This window comes from Xiphophorus maculatus, chromosome 12 (genome assembly GCF_002775205.1).
Source record: "Xiphophorus maculatus strain JP 163 A chromosome 12, X_maculatus-5.0-male, whole genome shotgun sequence".
NCBI lineage: Eukaryota > Metazoa > Chordata > Actinopteri > Cyprinodontiformes > Poeciliidae > Xiphophorus > Xiphophorus maculatus.
The window spans coordinates 13,444,940-13,466,528 of record NC_036454.1 but is presented as its reverse complement, the minus strand read 5'-3'; the positions used below and the strand labels follow the sequence as shown (position 1 = coordinate 13,466,528).

Sequence of the window (21,589 nt, the reverse complement as noted above, 5' to 3'; positions counted from 1 at the left end):
GACCATTTTTAGTTTCTCACTGCAAACAGATGTGTAATTGCACAACTGTACATCTTCGTTTCAGAGTCAGAACGAGAAGCAGAAGAAGTGGAGTCTCCAGCACAATGATCAACAATGCAGCACAATTTCTGAATGGTAAGTCAGCAACAAAAACGCCAAAAAACTTTTACTTATTGCCAGGAAACAACTGTAGGTATTTATTTAAGCGCTTGGACTGTTTCGAGAAACAGTAGAGCCCCAAATGGAAGTACAAAAACATGCAAAAAGGGTATTTTGCATAATAGGTCTCCTTTAATGTTTTACATTAAACTAATTCAGTATATTTGCACCAACTGTTCTTAAACTTGATAGGTATGTCAAGGTCAGGCTGTTAATATGCTTGTAATCAAAACAATAAACAAAGCCAGCCAGAAGTATTAGGTATTTGAAACATTTCCAGGTGGGTTAGTGTTTTCAGAAATGCAGATTCTAAAAATCTGAGATTGGAGAAAAGAAGTTCACAGCTGCTCTGGCTGATTACTTCATTTTATTGAAGGCTTGAGAAAGAAAAAACAGGAATATTTTCCCACAAAACCAAACCAAACATATGTCCTACTGTGTATGTGGCGTTCAAAACTTAATTATTACTAAAGTTAAAAAAAAGAACAAACAATTTAAGAACTTATGTACAGCTAAACTAGTTAAGAACTGAACAGATAAGTAAAAAAAAAGATCTTTCAGGTTCTAGGAATAGGAAAGGCTGAAAGCATGAGGCTGTAATTCTGACACCGTGTCAAAGGAGCTACAGCCTAATTTAAGAGCTATAAATGTAATGAAGAAAATTATTTGCTCCATAAATCTCAAAAGAATCAATATTAAATCAGGACAGAGGTTCACATTTTTTCAGTTTGGACTCTTTCCCATTTTACAACTTTTAATTTACAATAAAGCTATTTTTCTGATATAATTTATATTCACAATTTAACTGTCCCAAATTAAGCTGCATGAAGTAATGCAAAAGTCTAGTAATTTATTATCAGACATTTTGTAAACCTCTTAAGTAATTAAACTGAGGAAAGATCAAAACCAAATAGTTCTCCTTTCAGATGACATTTATCAGATCTTCATTCTAAATAAAACTGGTCTGTAAAAATATATCACGACAGCATGATCAGCTGGACTGTTTTCAGTGATTAGCCAAAAATTAATAAGCCAATGAATTGAGTAAACCAGATGAAATGTAAAACATGACCTACCAGTGTGTATCTGCTGCCAAGTTTCACTAAGATACAGAAAAAGAAAAAAAAAAAAGAGAGAAAAAAAAGTTTTTGAGCTAACTTCAGCCTTGCTCTGAGAACCCAATTGTTTGTGCTAAACGATGAAGAAAAAAAAAAGATGTAAAACAGTTTTTGGTTATTAAAGTGCTCTGACACCATCTATTAGCAGCAGTAAGTATATACATATAAATGTGGTTCAGCACACTTAATCAACAAACTTATTTAAAAATGTATGCATTGACAGACAAAAAAAACAACAATAAAACAATCGCTCAGTAGTAACTTCTACCTGACCTCTTATAACAAAATTAGAAAGGAAAAAAATTATCATGCAGATCATCATTCATACTTTACATACATACAAAATTACATTTCTGTTTTGTCTTTTAAGAATCGTTTCTGTAAACACTGTTTTAGATCCTTCGGGGTTTTTTTCTTTTTAAACACATATCTGCTACAATCTGCAGGTCTTTTTCCCTCCCACTGAAAACAGTCCAAGGCTTCTGTTCTGGCTCCTGTAGCTTAGTCTTGCATGTCACATTCCAACTGTTGCAATATCAACATCCATACTTTAACTTTTAACCCACCTCAAGTCAACCTGTTCCAAAGTTAAGAAACTAGAAGAATTACATGGAAGCTCTGGTGTGGTGATGTCTACTGTGGGTGTCTTAAAAGTCTTTAAACATACCTAGCCACCCATAAATAACATCGAAGGGGACAAAGAGTTGTTGACAAGGCTAGGGCTGAATATAGATAAGGCATAGTCTGGGAAGGTCTGAATCAGGAGTTCACACATTGGGTAGATGGTTAACCTTTTTAGTACTTTTTCTCCTTAAATGGTGGTAGAGCGTAGCATTTGTGTAGGAGGTTAAGGGAACATTTCATATTCAGAGGGCTTGCAGAAACTCTTGGAGCTGCCTGACAAGCTCCGTATCCACTGTCTCCATCAGGACCCCAAAGTTCTGGTCCCCCATCATGGCTTGCTGTGCCTTCAGTTTCTCATAGACAAACTGCTGGAGAGACACGCTATGGACTGGGTCCTCCAGGGCCAACTGCAGCAGAGAGACAAAAAAAAAAAGAAAAAAAACAAGAAATACACAAATTAGTTTTAAACTCACATTATGTAGTAATACTTTTCTGAGAAGATTACTATTTGGTGTTTATTTGTTGTAATCCAGAATACACAACATAAAAAAATGTACTGCAATGAATCTATGAGCTCTAGGTTTTTGAAATTAATTACTGAAATAAATTCAATTTGAAGGAATTCTGTTTAATTTAAATGCTTACCAGTCAAAATCACCACTAAAGGGATATTTTAATTGTGTTGCACTGTGGCTAAATTACTCAAAGGGAAAATTAGACTACATTACAAATATTCTGAACTTTTTAAAAAGATTTTAACTGTAGAAAATCATAAAATTTAAATTCCATTCCTTCATTGCAGATATGAACAAATAGGATTTTCTTTTAATGGAAATAAAATCTAAATTTTATCTCGACTCTCATAGGTGTTGAAATGGAGGCTTTATGGATGCAGAGCAGGATCAAAGAGCAGAGAGAAGAGCAAAGTTCAAAACATCCCTTCCTTCGATCATAATGGGCAAGGATAAAGTCCCAGACTGCATGTCTCTGCTCAGCTGTATAACTATTCAGACAAATGGAGATTTTAAGAGGAGCAGCAAAAGCACATGAAGTGGATTAGCAGTGCAGGCCAACAACCATCCATCCTGGGCTGTTAGCATGTCATGACAGCCATGAGACACTCATGCAGCAACTGTTTTCAGTCAGAGGCCTCATTGAATTTGTTGCAAGATGGACTGCTACCGGAGATCCTTCCTGACCATCGCCATCAATAATGACTCCTTGGAGAGACGGAGTTGATATGAACTACGACAACATTTAATTTCCCTTTGGAATAAATAAGTTATTTATGAATTGAACTGAATATAAATAATTCACTCTCTGCACAAAGACCCTTAATTTAGTCATTTATTAGCAAAACAAACCATGTAGGGTTCGATTTGTTGTTCCAAGCAATCTTGCATTACAAGATCTATAAACTGACTTCTTGCTATACAACCTCTTGGTGAAACACAATACAAACAGACTGGAACAGTCCCAGACAGGTCATTTGACATAAAGAAATAGATTTCTGTTTTAATGGAGAGGTTATTTACATACCTAACAATAAGTGAGTTTTAGGAAGTCTACCATGTAGCACCTGGATCAATAAAACCCAAGTCGATTTCAACAAAAAAGTGAAGTGGAAAGCAGCTCAGACATGTTGCCATTTCCAAGTCTTACATAAACATCGAACAAAGAACTTAGAAAGAAAGTGATTCAGTATATGTAGCCACAGCCATTCATCTTACGCTGAGGAAAGCACTGGAAAAACAATCCTTGACAACAGAGTGAAAAAAAGGCCAGGGAAGTTGGATGGCTGACTAGAGCTGATACATTTCTATGGGTAAGCAAACAGTCATTTGTTTTCAGTGAAGTGAAGCCGGGGAAGAGGCAAACAATAGCACAGTAAAGGTTGAGAGACTCTGCTTTGCAAATAAATTCAAGGACAAAACTGTCAACATCATTAGACACAAAACTTTTCAAACATGAAGTGTTGAGTATTCATTTACCCTCTAGTAAATAAAGTAACTACCATCACACCATACCTTTTAGTTTTAACTATCACATAGGATTTATTTTCCATCACTGTCACTTTATATATTCTGTCAGTCACTTAAGTTTGTTTTTACTCCAGACAAAACATTAAGAAGAAGAACGTGGACTCTTTGCTGCACAAGGCTGAATGAAAGATCAAAACTCCCAACATGGAAAGAGATGCAGAAGCAGAATATTGTAATGAAAATATTTAGTCACTAATGGATCATGAGAAACAGCACTTACCATGCTAATTACTATTTTGACATGGCTGTGCAATCAAACTAGTGAAAAGTGGCCTAATGGAAAAACTGCCATCTAAGTTGCATAATTGCCTTCACTCCAATGATCTGGGTGGAGTACATCTCTCCCTTTGAACAGGACTGAAACCTTGCTGCTGAATGTGTGAGTGTGTTACCAGGCCTCTGAAACTCTACTAACTGTGGTTGAGTTGGAAAAAACATTTCTATATGAACTTCAAACCACAAACCATGTAATCTACATCAGAGTGAGGCATTTATGGTGTCTAACCCTCAGATAACGTGTTTTAATATCAATTTCAAAGGTATTTAAATAGAAAAAAAAAAACAACTAAAAAAACCCAACAATCACACAGTGTTACCAGACAGGTACCATCTCATAATCCTCCTTCTTGACCACAGCTTGCTGCCACTGGGGACCAACTGTCCAGACTTTGAACGCAGCTGATGCTGATGGCTGTATCATAATGTTAAGGGCCTAACATGGCCAGACCAAAGTTGAACTGCTAACAGGAGATTCCTCTGCGCATCTCGAGCACACTTTTAAAAATCTTGCCTTATATTTGTCTTTGTACTGGCTCCTCAGTTGATTTCAGATTAGCTAAATGAAACTTCCAAAATAGGCTAATATGTTGTCATGGCTTTTGGATGAGATGGTTGAGGAAATAATGCAGTTAGCATTCAGTCTTAATATCTAATGTTTAGGGTGGATGGATATGGTTTTCATCTTAAAAAACACCCCGTTTCTCTTAAATAATTTCATCTGTATCGTAAACCTTTCATGAGTAACTTATCAAAACTATCACCCCTTATTATTTAGTTTGTTGACTTCCGTGTTTAACATGACTAACGTGACATCTCTTGGGCAGATCAAACAGACAGAGGATGTAGTTTCCTTTAACAGAAATCAGCCTAATTAAGTCAGAGGTAACTGTTAAAATTTGTGCAGCTGTTATGATCACACATACTTCTACTATTAAAGTAAACAAAACTAGCAGATGCTAGTAGCTTCACAAAAGGTCATGTCAGAGGCAAAATAACATCTTTAAATAATATATTAAAAAAATACTTTAAAATCCAGTTGCAAAGCAAGTAGGTGACCAAGTTTGAAACTTTTAAAACTAATACTATGAGGTGCACCTGAAATACCTGCCTAATTTCTAAATGTGAATTCGTTTATGGAATATTACAGAAATAAATCTAAGGGAAATAGCTTAAAAAGTGTAAAGGTGAAACATAATTTCTTAGGAAATATAGCATGAAGAAAAAAAATGAATACACAGGAAGTCTTTCATAAATGCCTGAAAAAAGCCATAAAACAAAAATATAGCACGTACATGAAAAAGAGCATCTATTTAGCAAGGAAGTGTAAATCGATAAGAACACTTCAGGGAAATGAGAAAGGGATAAGAAGAGTGTCATACAGATGAATCAGCAGAATGTTAGCAGGACTCTGATACACATGCTTCTCTTCTAACAGCAAGAGTGTTGAGAGCAATGCACTTGGGACATGGTGTGTTGGGACCTTTCTCACAACAGCACAGAAATGAAACAATCTGTAGTGTAGCTTCTATTGTTAAGAACTATAGATCTGATCCACCATCTTCTGAGGGAAAAACTCAGAGGCATATGCAAGGAAACAAGAGAAAGTAATAGGTAAGAAGATAGGCTGAGAAGAAACGTGAGAAAGTGGGTTAAGAAAAAAACATTAAAGAGATACTATGACATGAAAGAAGATGGCTCTAATAAAAGACAGAAGATGACTTATATTAAACAGTCATACTGAGAACTCACAGAAGGGAAATGGAGAATGATTACTTTCACCTTTCAAGTATTCACCAAACTATTGGTTCATTTTTTAGGAAAAAATAAAGAGACCAGAATGGTCAGACCAGAAATAAAGAGACCAGAATGGTCAGACCGTTGACACACGGTGACATGGTTCCAAGACGTTTGTTTTAGCACACCTTCTTTAAAGCTACATGATGCCCTAAGCCAAACTCCTGGAAGTTAAATAGTTGGGGTTCCAAATAACAACCATGAAATTCTGACCAATCACACAATAGTATTGCCTGTAGACGGGGATTGTGACAAGAAGGGGTGGACAACATGAAAATGAGAACAAAATGATGTGATTTTAGTCATGGAATGGGGACAATAAGAGCTGATTTCAGCACTTTGCCTTGACCATGCAGAAACCTTAAGAGAAAGGTCGCTATTTCTCACAAAAAATAAAAAAATAAACATTGTAATTTAAGAATGTGCATACACTGTATGAAAACAACCGTTTTTTTCTTATCTGACAATAAAACTAAATGTCAGATTAACTTATACACTAGTAGAAATGTTTTTCAATTGTGACGCGAGTCAAAGATATTGGTTAGTCTTCTTCAAAGTTCTCAATAGTTTGACCAGCTCCTGACAGAGCTGGTATAACAGAGTCAGGTTTTTAGACTGGCTTGCTCACATACAACTTTTTCACTCCACCTGCAGTTTTATAACACTGAGATTAGAGCTGTGGGATGACCAGTCCAAAACACTGGCTTTGTTGTCCTTTATAAATAGACAACAAAGCACCTTTGTTGCTAATCTGATGATACAACATACACAAAGTACCAAACCTGGGATTTTGAAAATGTATTCATCTCCAAATAATGCTCTATTACCATTCTCCCCTGCACTCCCTCATGCTGTCCTAGCCAAGTCATGTTCTCAAGCCTGCAAGCTTCCCGCTTTTACCATTTTTTTCCTCCAACTGTAACAATTCAAGTTGAACTTCACCAGACCACAGGACATGCTTTTGGACAAGGACCTGGACTTTGACCATGAGTGGAGCTACAAAGTAGAAATGTAATCAATTGGAGTAATTGCTTCCGTTTGTCAACAGAGGACTTGTTTTACTGTGAATCATAACCCAAAATATCCGCTTCAACTACTATCTGTTTAGTTCCAAAATTCATACACACATTTTATATGAAAACATGTGAAGTTTTGAGGCACAAAACTGGTTTTCTTCCTGTACAGTATGATAATTGGACTATGGTGGATCATAGTGTGGCACCTTCAGGTTAACTTAAAATAGGAAATAGAATGAGGAAGAGGTTAGGTTGTTTATTTTAGTGTATGTACATTTCTGGTTTAACACAGATGTTTTTGACAGATATTTTAAGATCTGTTAAATCATGGTTAAAAAAAAAAGTGGCTACCAGTTACTAAACCTATTTTAGTTTTATCTCATTTAACAGTAACAATCTTTCCTCTAACAAGTTTGGTGAAAAAGCACATTTGCACTTCAGCAGAAGGTCTGAAAGGAAACTAAATCAAGACAGCATTTGCTAAGTAGGGCCAATGGTGCAACCATCTGTACTTTTCCAGCATTTATCTCATACCCGGTGGTGGCTTATGTCTAACTCCATAAAATACAATTCATGAGCACGACTGTGCAAACAGAAAGTGTGTGACGCAAGAAGTGCTGAGAGTGGATGATATATTTGAAGTGTAATCTATGAACTGTAAGACAATGCCGACAGCAGAAGGTACAGGGGCTGATATTAACCTCCTCAGTTAAATAAAAATGCATCATTTTACAGCCTCACCAGCTAGATAGCCTCTAAATGTCTACAGACACCAATAAGCTGCCTTAAAGAGGTCAAACTTGATTTAGGGAGTTGTGTTTCTCAAAACAAGTCACTCTAAGCCCACATTTAGCCAGAATAATGATTATAAAAGAGGCAGTGAGTCTTGTATGGATGAGAAAACCAAATAAGTGGGCCCAATACTGCAAAGAAGCTTTAATAAATCAAATATGTCTGCCTTAACTAACCAGGAGGATTGTGATTTGTCAGACCATGAAGCTGCCTTTCAACTGGCTTGTTAACCTAGGTTTTGTGATATTGAATATAAGCTGCCCTGTGCAAAAATAAAGTAAGTAAATTACAATTGAGTGTGCAAGTTATCAAAACCAGATCAATAAAACATGGATATTTCAGACACATTTTATTGTGTACTTATTTTACCTTAATGTAGAAATGTTGCCTTTCATAGAGACAGGAGAGAATGCTTTAGATGCAGCATAGAACGTAGTGGTCTGCAAGGCTGGAGTCTGACCAAATTTTCTTCTTCCAATGACTACAGATGCTACTTTCAAGTTTTTCAGAAAGACGAGCAAAAGTAGCTGACCAACTATGTTCTTCCAATAAGTCTTTCTGACTAATATTTTTTCTCATTTCTGAAGCAGGTATTTTTTGTTCCACCTAAAAAATTCAAGTAAAACAACTCACCATCTTTCAAGGTTTCCATAGATTTGGCAATGACAATAAAAGGAAATTAAAAGAAAATAAAGCTTGTCACTTATAAATTATAAGTGATATTTGTCATTAGCCCATGTCTAGCAAGCTTTATGTTATCTGAGATAACTACTCAAAGTTTCCATTTTATTCGAAATGTGTTAAAAACAAGGTTGAGCTGCAGATTTTTCTTGAAAAGGCACACTTTATTCTGCTTTGTGTTGGTGGAGGCTAGAAGACTCCATCTAGCAAAAGATGGTAAACTGTGACTATATGGACACGGTCAGCAGCAGCGGTGCACATGCAGTGTAATTTAAGTAGTGACTGATTACCTGAGACCAAATTATGTTGAGAGACCATTTTCCACACCATTACACTGCCATCATCAGCCTGGACTCTTCAGGACAGGGGAGGCTGGATGCTCACTTAGAAGATGCTTAGGCTAAATTCTTCCTCTACCATCTGTGTGACTCAGCAGAAATGTACAGCTTCATTGGATCCCTGAACATTTCTTCTTTCATTCATTTAAGTTTGAAGAGCCTGGGCCTGCTGCATTATTACAGCTGTCAAAATCTCCCAAAGCCCCTTAAATTTAGGGTCAATGACCTATTATACAACTTTAATGAATGCAATCCAGATTTAAATTGAATGGTCTTAGTTTTACTTTGCTTATTCTGTCATCTGCCTTCTGTCATGTTTGTTCATATCTAGCTTTGTAAATTTTGCATAATACTTTGATAAACACAGGTTTGCTCTGAAAACATGTCTAAGGAAATAAAAGCAGGGCAGAACTCCATTCAAATGAATAATTTATGCAACAGTCTATTCAACATCAAAGATTCTAGTAATGGATGACCAAGAATGTGTTTGCACTGTCTGCACTTTTTGCAAGCATAGAAATACCAATTTTAGATGCAGCATAGAACAGTTTCACCTTATAGTATCCATGTAAAAGCTACACCATATTGCTAAAGGTGGAGACTGCTCCAAAAGATAAATGCAGATGTTCTACTCACTTCCTTGGCCACAGGTCTGTAAAATCAGGCATGCAGATTGTTTCTACAAGCATCCTTTTTAAAGGTTGGATGCCACCTGTCCAATAAGACCACTCATAAAATTTCCTTGATACTAAACATTCAACTGTCAACTCTTCAAAGTATCACAATAAAGTAGAAGTGGTAGGAAACAGAAGGAACTCAACAGTGAAGTGGTAACTCACTCAGCATGGGTACACTGCAGACCTCCAAATATCTTGGGCCTTCACATTAGTTCAAGAACGTCACAGAGAACTTTGTGGAACATAACTCCTTACATCCTCTAGTACTATGCAAAGTGGCATAAAGGCCACTGGGCTATCAAGTGGAGACATGTTTTAATTTACTGAACAACTGCACTTCTTTGAGAATCCAATAAACAAGTCTGGCTTTGGTGATTGCCAGGTAATATACAGTGCAAAATGGAAGCTTTGGTGGAAAGACATTATGGAGTGGTGTTACTTTCAGGGATTAGCTTTGACTGCTTAGTTTCAGTCAAAGGAAAGATACAGCGTACAAATGCAATTTGAAAAATGTTGAACTTTGTTAGAACAGTGTTCATTTGGTCCTTTCCTATCCTATAATGAGCATGCACCAGTGAACAAATCAAGGTCTATAAAAACATGAATGAAAAGATGATTAGCCTGCACAAAGTCCTGACAATAACCCAAAGGAACAGTTTTGAGGTGAATTAGAGAGGAGACAGAAGACCAGGCCCACTTATCAAACATCAGTGTCTGACCTCAAAAATTCACGACTAGAAAAAGTGTTAAAGTTTTTCTACAAATATACTTTTAAACCTGATGGGAAATACTGGAATGAAGGTGGTCTTCTCTAAACCTTACATGTTGCTGCGCACCATCTTGTCATCTGGCTGAAAGACTTCTTCTACACCTTCTCCGTCACTTGCAAGAAAAAGACCTTCAGTAGTCATAGTGAGGAACTTGAAGAAACTCCATCCATACATAACAAAATCAACACAAGATAAATGTTAGCATATCTTAACTATGAATTAATATTTTAGCAGCGGTTGTCAGAGTAATTGTTGCTTTTCAATTTTGTTCATACATTTTTATTTTCTAAGTTTTAAAATCATAATACCATGTTATCTCCTAGTTAATACATAGTTAATGAAGGATATTGTACCGTAATCTTTTAGTGGGCAATACCTAGATACAATCAAGAAATGAATGCAATATAGTGTAAAAAAATATTTTTTTTACAATTTGTGTCATCACAAACAGAAAAATGTGCATGGTTAGCAAAGTTAGAGACAGCATAATAATAACAATAGAGGCAAAACAGGGAATGGAAATGAATGAGATATATGACTACTTCTTAAAGAAGTGGGGACACAACAATCAAATTAGACGTAAAAAAATGAGAAAAGAAAATTGACCTATGGATCATCTGAAAGAGAGAAATAAGCAATCTGCACAAATAAAAGCCAACCTGATGGTGCACAAACTAAATATTCCAATCATAGCAAAGGTGCATAGAAGAAAAGATGAAACCTGTGGAGTTGTGAGAAAGAAAATAAATTGAGTGACGATGAGAGGAAAGGAGTGATGATGAGAGTAAAGGGTGGAGTGAGAGTGACATGCTCCTGCTGTGGCTCACTGATAAAGAGGATATGGTCTTTATGCCTCAGAGAGAGTAGAAGATAAATGAGGCAGGATGAAAAGAGGAGAGACAAATGAGATGTGAAGAAAGTGGAAAGGTTTGAAAGTGGCCTAGTGAGCAGAGAAAGAAGAGCAAAAAAAAAAAAAATACAGAACAGAGAACTGAAGAAAATACAGCAAATAAAAAAGCTAATTATTGTCATCATAAAAGTGGCGTTCTGCTCCCATAGCTGTAAAAAGACCACCTATTTTTATCTTGTGCATTATACAATAGAAATCTGAGTGTTTTTGCTCTAACTGTTCTTAATAAAAGATGAGTTGCCAAACATTTTTGTGCTTGTAGTGAGACCCATAGTATTACACTAAAAGTTGCAAAGATGGCACGGTTACACATCTCTGTGCCAGTAATGGGCAATTTACTCTTGATGTGAGCATTTGGTTGCAAATTGAGATAATCTCTTTCTCTGAAACAGGCTGAGCCAACTGGCTGGAAAAATAAATGACCAAACCATTTCTAAACAGATGTGTTACAGAATTACTGGTTATAGAACAATGAGATAGGCTATAGGTTATAGTTCTTTATAGTCAACATAACTGTCCTTCAAAAAGTTGAAATTGATGTACTGGTGTATCAAAACATCTTTAGCACCTAAAAGAGTTGTAAAAGAGTTATCTATTAACTATTAAGGAAATGTTAAGGCTGATATTAAATGTGATTTCAAAATCATACCTGCAATATATAAAAATAGTTATGGATTTTAGATAGAACCTTCTGCAGATTCACATCAAAGCACACAAATTCATTCTGAGATTCTCAAAATACCACCGACAGCTTTTATATGATCATTTAATGGCTCAGCTGAATTCTTTCAAAAGTCACTTAAGGTAGCACCTCACTTTAAACTTTCAGTGCACAACTGTCATTAAAACATCAAAAGGAAATGACAGGAAAGGACCGTATATGATTATGCAAATATTTCTGGAAGATATGAGAGCGTGGCTAAAGGACATTATTCAAGAAAGGGGAAGCATCTCCTTGTAAGCATGAGTGGTGTTAGAGCTCCACTGGCTTGCTGAGAATGGGCAATACTAATTAAAGTCTGACACTTACTGTTGTCACGTCTAGTCATATACACATTCTTACAATATTACATTTAATGTAAAAAAATGAAGTATTTTTGTATTTTGTATGGAATGGTAGTAAAAACTGATGGCTTTCTCATTCAAACTATAAGACTAGCTGCAATGAACAAGTGATAGGGACAGAATAGAGGGGGAATACGTAGAAAACAAAAACTAAAAAAGGACACCACACTGAACTGAATAAGGTCAAGGACATTTCCCTTGATAACGTTCATGTTAAAGTGACAGGAGAGGACAGAGCAACAGTCATAGAAAACACTGACAAAAGAGACAAGATAAGCAGCAAAGAAAAAATCAGTTTTTCTTCTGCTTTGAGATTTCATTAGTGTTGTGGTACCTTGACTTAGAGGGAGATTCAGAACTTCAATGCAGTCATTTTCACACTAAGTGAGACAGCACAAATTATTATACTGTTAATGGTGTTGTGCTTGAAAGCTAAAGTTCTGCAGTCTCATGAACTTTGTCATTAACTATGAAAAAAAAAAAGCATTGTTGGAAAGGTTGAGATTTTTATTAGTACACACATATAAAAAAATTCCAGACAGAAAGACTAAAAGTCGGACTCCAGCTGCCCGAGCTTAAAAACACAATTTGTGTTGACAAGGACAATAACAGAGGTCATCGAGAAATGCGAGAACATTGTCACCCAGACACTTGAATGCCCAAGAACAAATAAGACCAGTCCAAAAATAACTGTTCACTGTTGAAAAAGTATTTATAATAATTTGAGCATTACATCTTTGTCTAAGCAAAACTGTAAATTAAAAACTTTAAACAGTTTCTTGCAGAATGATGACCCCTGCTTTACCTTCAATTCCTAACTGAATGTGCTGTTGATACAGTGAGTATATGCTGCCCTGTTTCTGCACAGTTGCATCATTGTCTAGAGTTATGCAACCTTGAACTATGCTTCAAAGATGAAATGCTTAGGCTATACTTTTAGTAAACAACTTCAGAATTATGCATAACGACCCAATGTTATGAAATCTGTGCAGTTCGTTTATGTAGAGGAGTGGTGACCAAAGTCAGGCCTGAAGGGTTGGTATCCTGCATGTGTTAGTTTTATCCCAGGTTCACTACAGCTAAATTAAATGATACTTTAATAATAGGCCTTTGCAGAACACTGTGACATGTTGAGGGAAGTTGGACCATTTGAATCAGCTGTGTTGGAGAAGAAACACCTAAAAATTGCAGGACACTTGTCCTTGAAGACAGGAGCTGGACATCGTTGATGTACACAAACAGTAATTTAGTCTCAAGTAAATCTTTTAGGATAGTTTAATATTTAGTCAATTCTGGATGGCAGAGACATACAGTTTATATTTTACAGAAGTTATTTGATAAAAGCTGAGGGTTTCTGAAAAAGTAATGGCAAGTCAGAATCTTCTTTTTACCCTGACTGAACATTTTTGATAACCAAACCTACTTAGACATAATTGTAACATTATTAAATGAAAATACTTGAAACCATAAATAGTTAATAATATGGTCAATGATGTCAGCATGATCTGAATGACTTCTTTACATTCCTTTTGAACAAGATATTATGCTTATTTGAAAGAACAAAAGTTTGCAATGTTGTGATGAAACTTTATTGCAAATGACCAGAGAAATTAGAGGATTTAAATTAATCTTGCCCATATCTCTCAACTATCAAAGAGAAAGATAAGGATTGCCACGGAGTAGGTTTTACTCATTTGAACTGCATCAACTGCAGCCTTCAAAATATAGTTTGTAAGAAAAATAAGAATGATCTCCAACTGATTTAGCTCCTGTTTAAATAGAGGCAGTCCAACTTTAGTATCTAAAGAAATAAAAGTGCTTCTCAAATAGTACTATTGCACCCTTTCTCTGTCCTTGGGCAATGCCGCAGGAAACTTTAATATCCCAGCTCATTTTTCAGAGAATCTTATTGCATTTATGAGTAATATTTGGATGTGCTAACCTAGTTAAACTTTGCTTAATGTTAGTAAAATGTCTGCACTAATGAGCTCCCAGTGCAGGTGAACACAATTATATGTGGGATGTATGGGAACCTGTCTTCTAAACCTTTGCAAAAGGTGCTAAATCAAGTCAAAGACTTGAAAATAGGCATCACACAAATGCGACTGTTTTTATGTATGACAAAGTGAGGAAATAAGAAGAAACTGTGTTTCTAGTTTGCAGTTTATGGCATAAAATGTCATACCTGCTAAACCTGTGGTGTTAATTAAAATGTATATGCATTAATAAAGATACATTTTATGCTAATTTGACAGATATATTTAAATACTGATATTTGTGGCTACAAGAAATTATGAGATTGTGCAGCGGTGTCACTTCATTTTTCACTGGTTTACAATAATAGCTCTAAAGCAAGGTTATCTAAATTTGACAAATGCTTGCTACCTCGCCTTCCCTCAACATGTCTGTCCTTGACTCTTCTTCTCTAAGACGCTCTAAGACTTGAAGAGGAAAACAATTTGCAACTTGGGACATAAATAAGGAATCTTATTAGTTCTACTCATTTTCAAACTTTTAAAATACGGATATATTTTAGTCAAAGATAAATAATGTTAAAAAATGCTTAATAAATATGACTTAAAAACAGGAGATTAAAATCTAGATGTTGGAGATGACAGATCAGCTGGACCCACTGTTTATGATATAACTCAATGTATATAAGTAGCTTTTTTGTTGTTGTTTAATGTGCCACAACAAAGTATCTGCTGATGATTACAAATCATTTAAAACCAATTACTCTGGAAAGAATCCTTTTAGATTTTAAGCCACAATTATCGGCTTCAGTTCCACCTTTTTCTTTTTCTGTTTTGGCCAAATACGTAAGACTTACAGCTTTTAACAGCTGTGATTTCATATTGTAAGTTTATGACTTCCCTTCCATCCACCACAAGCACATAAGAATTAGCTAGATGGCATTTTAGAGAAGATGTACTTTAGAAGTTTACATATCATTAGAGCAACATTTTGACAACTACATGCCATATTTCTATGCCGTGATCGTAATGAGCACAATCATATTTGAACAGCAGCAAATGTTGAAGTTACATTACATTAATATTGCTGTGTATTCTCAAACTGTTCTGAGATTGTCAACACTCATCATGCTTGCTTTCCCACAGTTAATTTACCTCCTGATAGGAAACTACAGAACAACTGGCTCACACTATTTGCTTTCTCAGTTTTGAAGTGTGTAATAAGAGAAATAATTTCAAAATACCCAATAAAAGTTTTAAACCACCTTCAACTTGCTTATAATATTTATATACATATTAATTTAAAGATCAAGTTTCTAATGTTAAATTTAAAATGGACTATTTTCAATTTGGGGGATTTCTCAGGATGATTTTTCTAGTAGTCTCAGTTGCTATATTACTCGCTTATTCATTTGGAAATTCAGCCTCACCAGCTCACATTGGAGCTGATGTTCAGTGACCAAAATGTTCAGTTGATCATTTTTTCTCTTTCTAATCCAAAAATAATCTTTTAACTGTAATAGCCTTTGAAATTTTTATGGATTCAATAAAAAAAAGAAGAAAAAAAAAAGTTGTGTTGGAGGCTCCTGGCGAACATCCTAAAAATCCTATTTTAAATAATTATCCCCCGCCCCCCCAAGCTGTTTGCTGTGTGCAAACAGCAACATTGTACACCCTTTGCGCTAAGAAGCCCTTTAGTAGTTGAATGATTCATTGGGCATAGTTAAATGGTTTGACACACAAGCATACAAAAAGTCTAAAATCTGCTCTCTAAAAATAGTCAAGTACCAGATGGAAAAATAAAGAGCAAAAAATAGCAAAACAGCAACTTTATTAGTACACCAATACATTTGGCTTGTGCCCTTCATTAGCCAATCCTGTGCTGCATTGCCATCTCTGTAACATGACCAAAGAAATATTGAATGACCAACCTTCTCCCCTCCTCCTCCCCCTCTACAAACAAACAACAAAAAGACAGAAATAAATATCGCTTGTTAATATTGGTCCAGTTTTACTTAAAGAACCAATATTGATGTTAAAAAAATGACAGGTCTCGGCCGATGCCGATATTAGTGCCAATATACTGTCCCTAGTTATTCAGCAAAATGAATTTAAAGTTTTAGATTTTCAATGATTGTCAAATCCAGCAAGATTAATGTCATGAACCAAATTTTAAAAGTTTATATCAACACTGAAAAAGTGCCAGATCAAATTAAGTTATTGTGAGCCCTTTAAAAAAAATTAAAAAGACATCTGTGGCTTATTAATGTCTACTTGCAGTCTGTTGGCGTATAAGCTTTCTCCAGTTAATTAAACCACCTTTTTGTGAGTTAAAACCTATGGGTCATTCATGTTATGAAGTCTGAATCTTAATTAACTTGGATGAAAGCTTAGACAGATAATCATGCAAATCAGAAATGCTGGTCAGGTCTCAAAAACAGACTTGTGGTTCCAGTGTAATGAGTCACATGGCTAATGAATGAGCTCTTCTTCATTGTTAATTAGGAAATACACTGATCAATTTAACAGCTAATTGTTGAAGCTAGGACCAATTATTGACATTATCATTACTTGAATCACACCAATTAACTCTGTGTAGACCTTGAAACAGAGCTGATATGAAGAAATAAACTTTTTTTGGCATCACCTGTAGTTTAATCCACAATGCATTAATTGTAGAAAACCTGAGCTTTCCCCCTCTTGAAAAATAACTTTGGACAATTACCACTGTAACTGATTCTCTGCTCCTAACCTGATTATTGGCAGCCTTTTTCTGTCATACCCCTTACACTCTATTTGACACCTCCTTCTGCAGCACCTGAAGCAGCTGTGTAATTCACTAATTTCCTCTCTCCTGAAATCAATATCAAAACAAATGTTGGAGGCAACTGAATTATAAAAGTTCACTTCTGGACTTTGTTCTCCTGAACAGATATAAGAGAGTGTAGTGCTGTAAATTTTTAGATCATATGTTGTTCTTCTACCTATTGTAATGCATTTTTTAAAAATTACTTTAGATAGAGGTATAAATGAAAGAAAAAAAGATATTGAGCTTTACACATGCTAGATAAATTATGGGTCCTTATTTTGTGACAGTAGTACAGATTAATCGATTTCCATATTTTAGACGTGAAAACAGGACAAAATGTATTTTAAATTAAGATTTTGTCTGTCCCAACTGCTCAGGAAATTACATTTACTTGCAGGCAAAGTGAGTAATTCTGACCAATGATGATTGTTTTGCTTGTAAAATCTTCATCTTGACATTTGCACAAATTATATTTGACACTTTCTCTACTGAGGAGACGGTCTTTTCTGGAAGACTGCACAATTTGATTATTATTACAGTTTGTGTATGGATGGATATTGTTATGTCTCAACCTGAACTTTTGCAATCCCTGTCAGTCAGACCATGACCTCTATGCTTTGGTGTACCTTGGAGACTTTTCTGAACCACATTAGTGGCTTTTTCTGAAAGCTCTCAGAGACAAATCCAGCAACTCTCAAAAGATGACAGGCATCTCGCTGGACTCCATTCTACCAAATCAATGTAGAATTCTACCAATGTTGCCTATCCCTCTTTTCCACACAGTGGTACACTAAAAATGTTAGACTATGGTCTACAAACAACTGTCCAGCAGATGATCACTGACACCACTTGATCTAAGCACATTCATGGAAAATTATCTGGAAGGAAATATATGTGGTGGAAAAAGATGCACAATAGGGTTATATGATTTTGGGAAATCATGTAACTGTGGTAACAGTTTTAAATATTGAAGTGACTAAATTGATTGTGATCAACCTGTATTTTCCTTCTTTCTTATCCATCACAATGACCCTACCACCTTCAAATTTTAAGTATCTTTCTATCAGATAGATGTAAACATTACAAGTACATTAAATTGGTCAATTATCTAGTGGCAAGTACATTTTGAATGCACAGCCTCTGAATGTTACAGCCAAAATAATTAGCTGTGTTATTGCTCACACTGAATTGGTGATTCCCAGACTGCCAAAAGGCAGTTTGATGTTCATGATATTGCTGTACTCTTTAAGCACTTCCATGCCATGCCACACTGAGGCAGTAATTCATGAAGAAGGAGCCCCAACAAAATATGAAGTGCATATGTTGCACAGTAAATGAACAAAAATTTCAGTTCACTGATATTTCTGGATTAATGAATAATGAATGAATGAAATAAATAAAGTTTTCTTGTTCTTATATTTGCCTTCATATACAAGTTTGGCTTTTAAATTTTACATTAAATCACTAATAATAATAACTGCATTGGAATGAGTGGGTAGATTTAACTCCTATCCATTCTACTAGATCAAATTTTAAGTCACAAATCTAGAATTGGGACATCAAATCAAGATATATCAATTTAGCACCCATAGTTTCTTAAGCATCAACTGTGAGATTACAGAAAAAAATTACAATAGCAAATGTGACTAGAAAAGCTCAACAGCTGTGCCAATTTGTAGAAGTCACATACATTGTCTGCTTTAGACTGCTGCAAATTGACACAAGCTTAAAAATCACAGCAGCAACACTGAAGGTCTAGTTTTGACTGCACTTTTTCAAAATCTTCAAATTAATGTTAAAGCTCCACCAGCAAGCTTCTTCCCAACTTCAGATATGTTTTAAGTCAACCAAAAAAGTTTTTTCTCCGCCCTGAAGCATTCTTCACTACTCTCATGGACAAATGGCTCTTGAGATGAGAAGCAAAAAGAAATGGAAGCTAATTTTGGTAGCTCTGCTTTGAGCCATACAAACGAGAATCTTTTCATCCTGTGCTGCAAAATAACAGTGTCAGAGAGGTCTGTTATTCAACCCAACTAAATTATGCTGAGACTGATGGTCTGCTCGAGAACAGAGCAACAATGAAGCAAGAATGGCAAGTCTTCATTACCAATGCTTTGTGTGGCTCAGAGTGAAACGATAACACGCTGAAACTCATTTCCTACAAATATACACCTCTGCAGGATCTTTGGAGGCAGTGTGATTGCTCATTAAAACAAAATAATACAAGATGGTTGAATGAAAGGAACAACTTAATGTCTCATCAGCTTCAAATAATATTTTTTGAGCGATTGAGAGCAGTGAGCCTCACCTATGCTATAAGCTGATAACAACCTGTTACAGAGATAATTGCGTTGGAAGGTATTTCATCCCATTTGCAAAGATATGAAATCTTTTTTTCCTTTAAGAAAAAATAATGATTAATAAAAGCTACTTGAGGAAACACTTGTACAATTTCAAAAGATGGAAAGCTGAGAATAGACTTTGACAAACTAGAATTAGATACAATTTAGGATCTTATTTGTTTTCAGAGATTAACATCTTAAAAAAAAAGTCTTTCCAGATATACCTAATGCTCTAGCTTGATCATATAACCAGGCCTAATGTTGGCCTCTAAAACAGTTCAAATCAACTCACACAACAAATTTTGAAAAGTGAATATCTTTCACAACAACTGCCAGAAATGAGCAAGATCTGGCACTTTACTGCATGTTTAGTTTGTCAACATGTTTTTTGCTGTATTCTGCGAACCGAGAACAGCATTTTCACTTTGACTTCTGTAAATAAATGTTTTGGTTTATGTATTGTTTAAAATATGACATCAGTGTTAAGTTTACAATTCCTATATGGCCAGTTGTCAACATCACACGTAAAATACTCAGACCAGTTTTATATCAAAGCATATTCTTTTAAATGATGCCCTTGCTAAAGTGCAGTCCTAAATACGACTGAAATTCTGTGGCAAAAGTAAAAAAAAAATGCTGTTTAGAAACTATTCAAACTATATCCACAATCTGTATGGCCAAGAAAAGCACAGAATGAAAAAAAAAGTCTCTAGAGTTCCAAAGCTAGTAAAGAAATACCCCAATAGAGCAGCAGTTGTAATAGGTAGTTTATAAAGTTTTTGGTGTCCCCACACTGAAAAGTATGCCACACTTTTCAGTCTTTTCGGAGACTTTTACAAGGACCTGTACATGGGAACCTAGTCACCAACTTTCTCGTATCCCACACTAGACAACCAGGTTGTTGCAATGAACCTGTGACTCCAGCCTCAATTGCAGCAAAACACCATTGCCCCAACCACAACTGAATGATGAGCTGTAACAAGCAACCCCCTCATTGCACATGTACACCAATTTATCTTGGCACTAATAGGTGTCATAGGGCACCTTCATCCTGTTTTTGTGTCTGAGTGTAATCAGTCAGCAGCAACTACTTTAACAAATTCAACTAAATAACCTGCCCTGTATTACTGTGTGGGGGAAAACCGAACAAGCTCAAGTGGGTGTGAGCCACCACAGCACAGCAGAGCCCATGTCATTAGTACCCAGTGGACAATGTCTTTGATGTTGCCTATCCCTCTTCTTGTTTGATGGTACTGGCCTTGTAGATGAAGCACAAGAATCAAATGATGCATTATGTACAGAGGCCCCACACAGCATCAGTTAGCAGAGTCTCGTTGTCTGAAATACTCAGATCAAAGTGAGGGACCCTTACAAATCCAATACAAGAGAGTGGAATAGTCAACAGCTTCCATGACACAAAAACAAACTCCCCTTGAAGAAGAGAAAAACATTGCAAGTCCAATTTAGACAGAAATCAGGAGACAGCAGCAGCCAAGAGGCAGCCTCTCCACCTAAAGGACAAGAAATATGAAGAGCTGCACCCACGACGAGTTTAGTCTGTGTATGGAATGCAAAGCAGCATATCTTCACAGTTAAGTTTAATAGACTAGCAATATACTCAAGATCTGAGCTTGACATATCCATATTCATAATATGTATATCATTACATATATAGGCTACCTTTTCGTACATGCAGCTCTAATGTCTTGGATTACAGTGATGTTTACTGTTCTTTTTGCATTGCAGATACATAATTACCTAACAGCCTGAAGATAAAGAGCATTGCAAAATACACATTTAGATGATTGGTGAGTTTTTTCCTCCTTGGTTTAATTTTAAATGTAATGTAAAGAAAATAAGTATTTGTAATCACATAAATTTGATAACAACCACCCTACAGACAGTTAGCTGAATATTTTAAAGACAAATAATAGCCAAAAATTAGATACAGCATATGTATCACGTATAAAAAGTCAAAAGTTTGAAATGAATTAATTCATTCCATAGATAAAAGGCGATAAAAGGAAATAAACAGAGTGGGGTATTTCATTAAAACTTAATAAAATGAGTAAAAAACTTTGATTTAAAATCCTGAAGGATATATAAAGAAGTGAATAATTCGCCAACATGAAGGCAATGTTTGCAAAACGCCCTGCACGATCGGCCAAGTCTTGGTGCAGTAACAGGCAGGAGGTATGGA

At 35.6% G+C, this 21,589-nt stretch overlaps 1 protein-coding gene across 1 annotated transcript in view; it reads right to left on the bottom strand.

Annotated features, from left to right (window-relative positions):
* Window positions 1–271: 271 nt before the first annotated feature.
* ipo11 (importin 11) overlaps window positions 272–21,589 on the bottom strand; it is a 111,408-nt gene continuing 90,090 nt past the window's right edge. Inside the window, exon 30 of the mRNA XM_005795039.2 lies at window positions 272–2,308. Coding sequence (XP_005795096.1) covers window positions 2,144–2,308 — 165 coding nt within the window. The 3' untranslated portion in view covers window positions 272–2,143. The remainder of the gene's footprint in view (window positions 2,309–21,589) is intronic.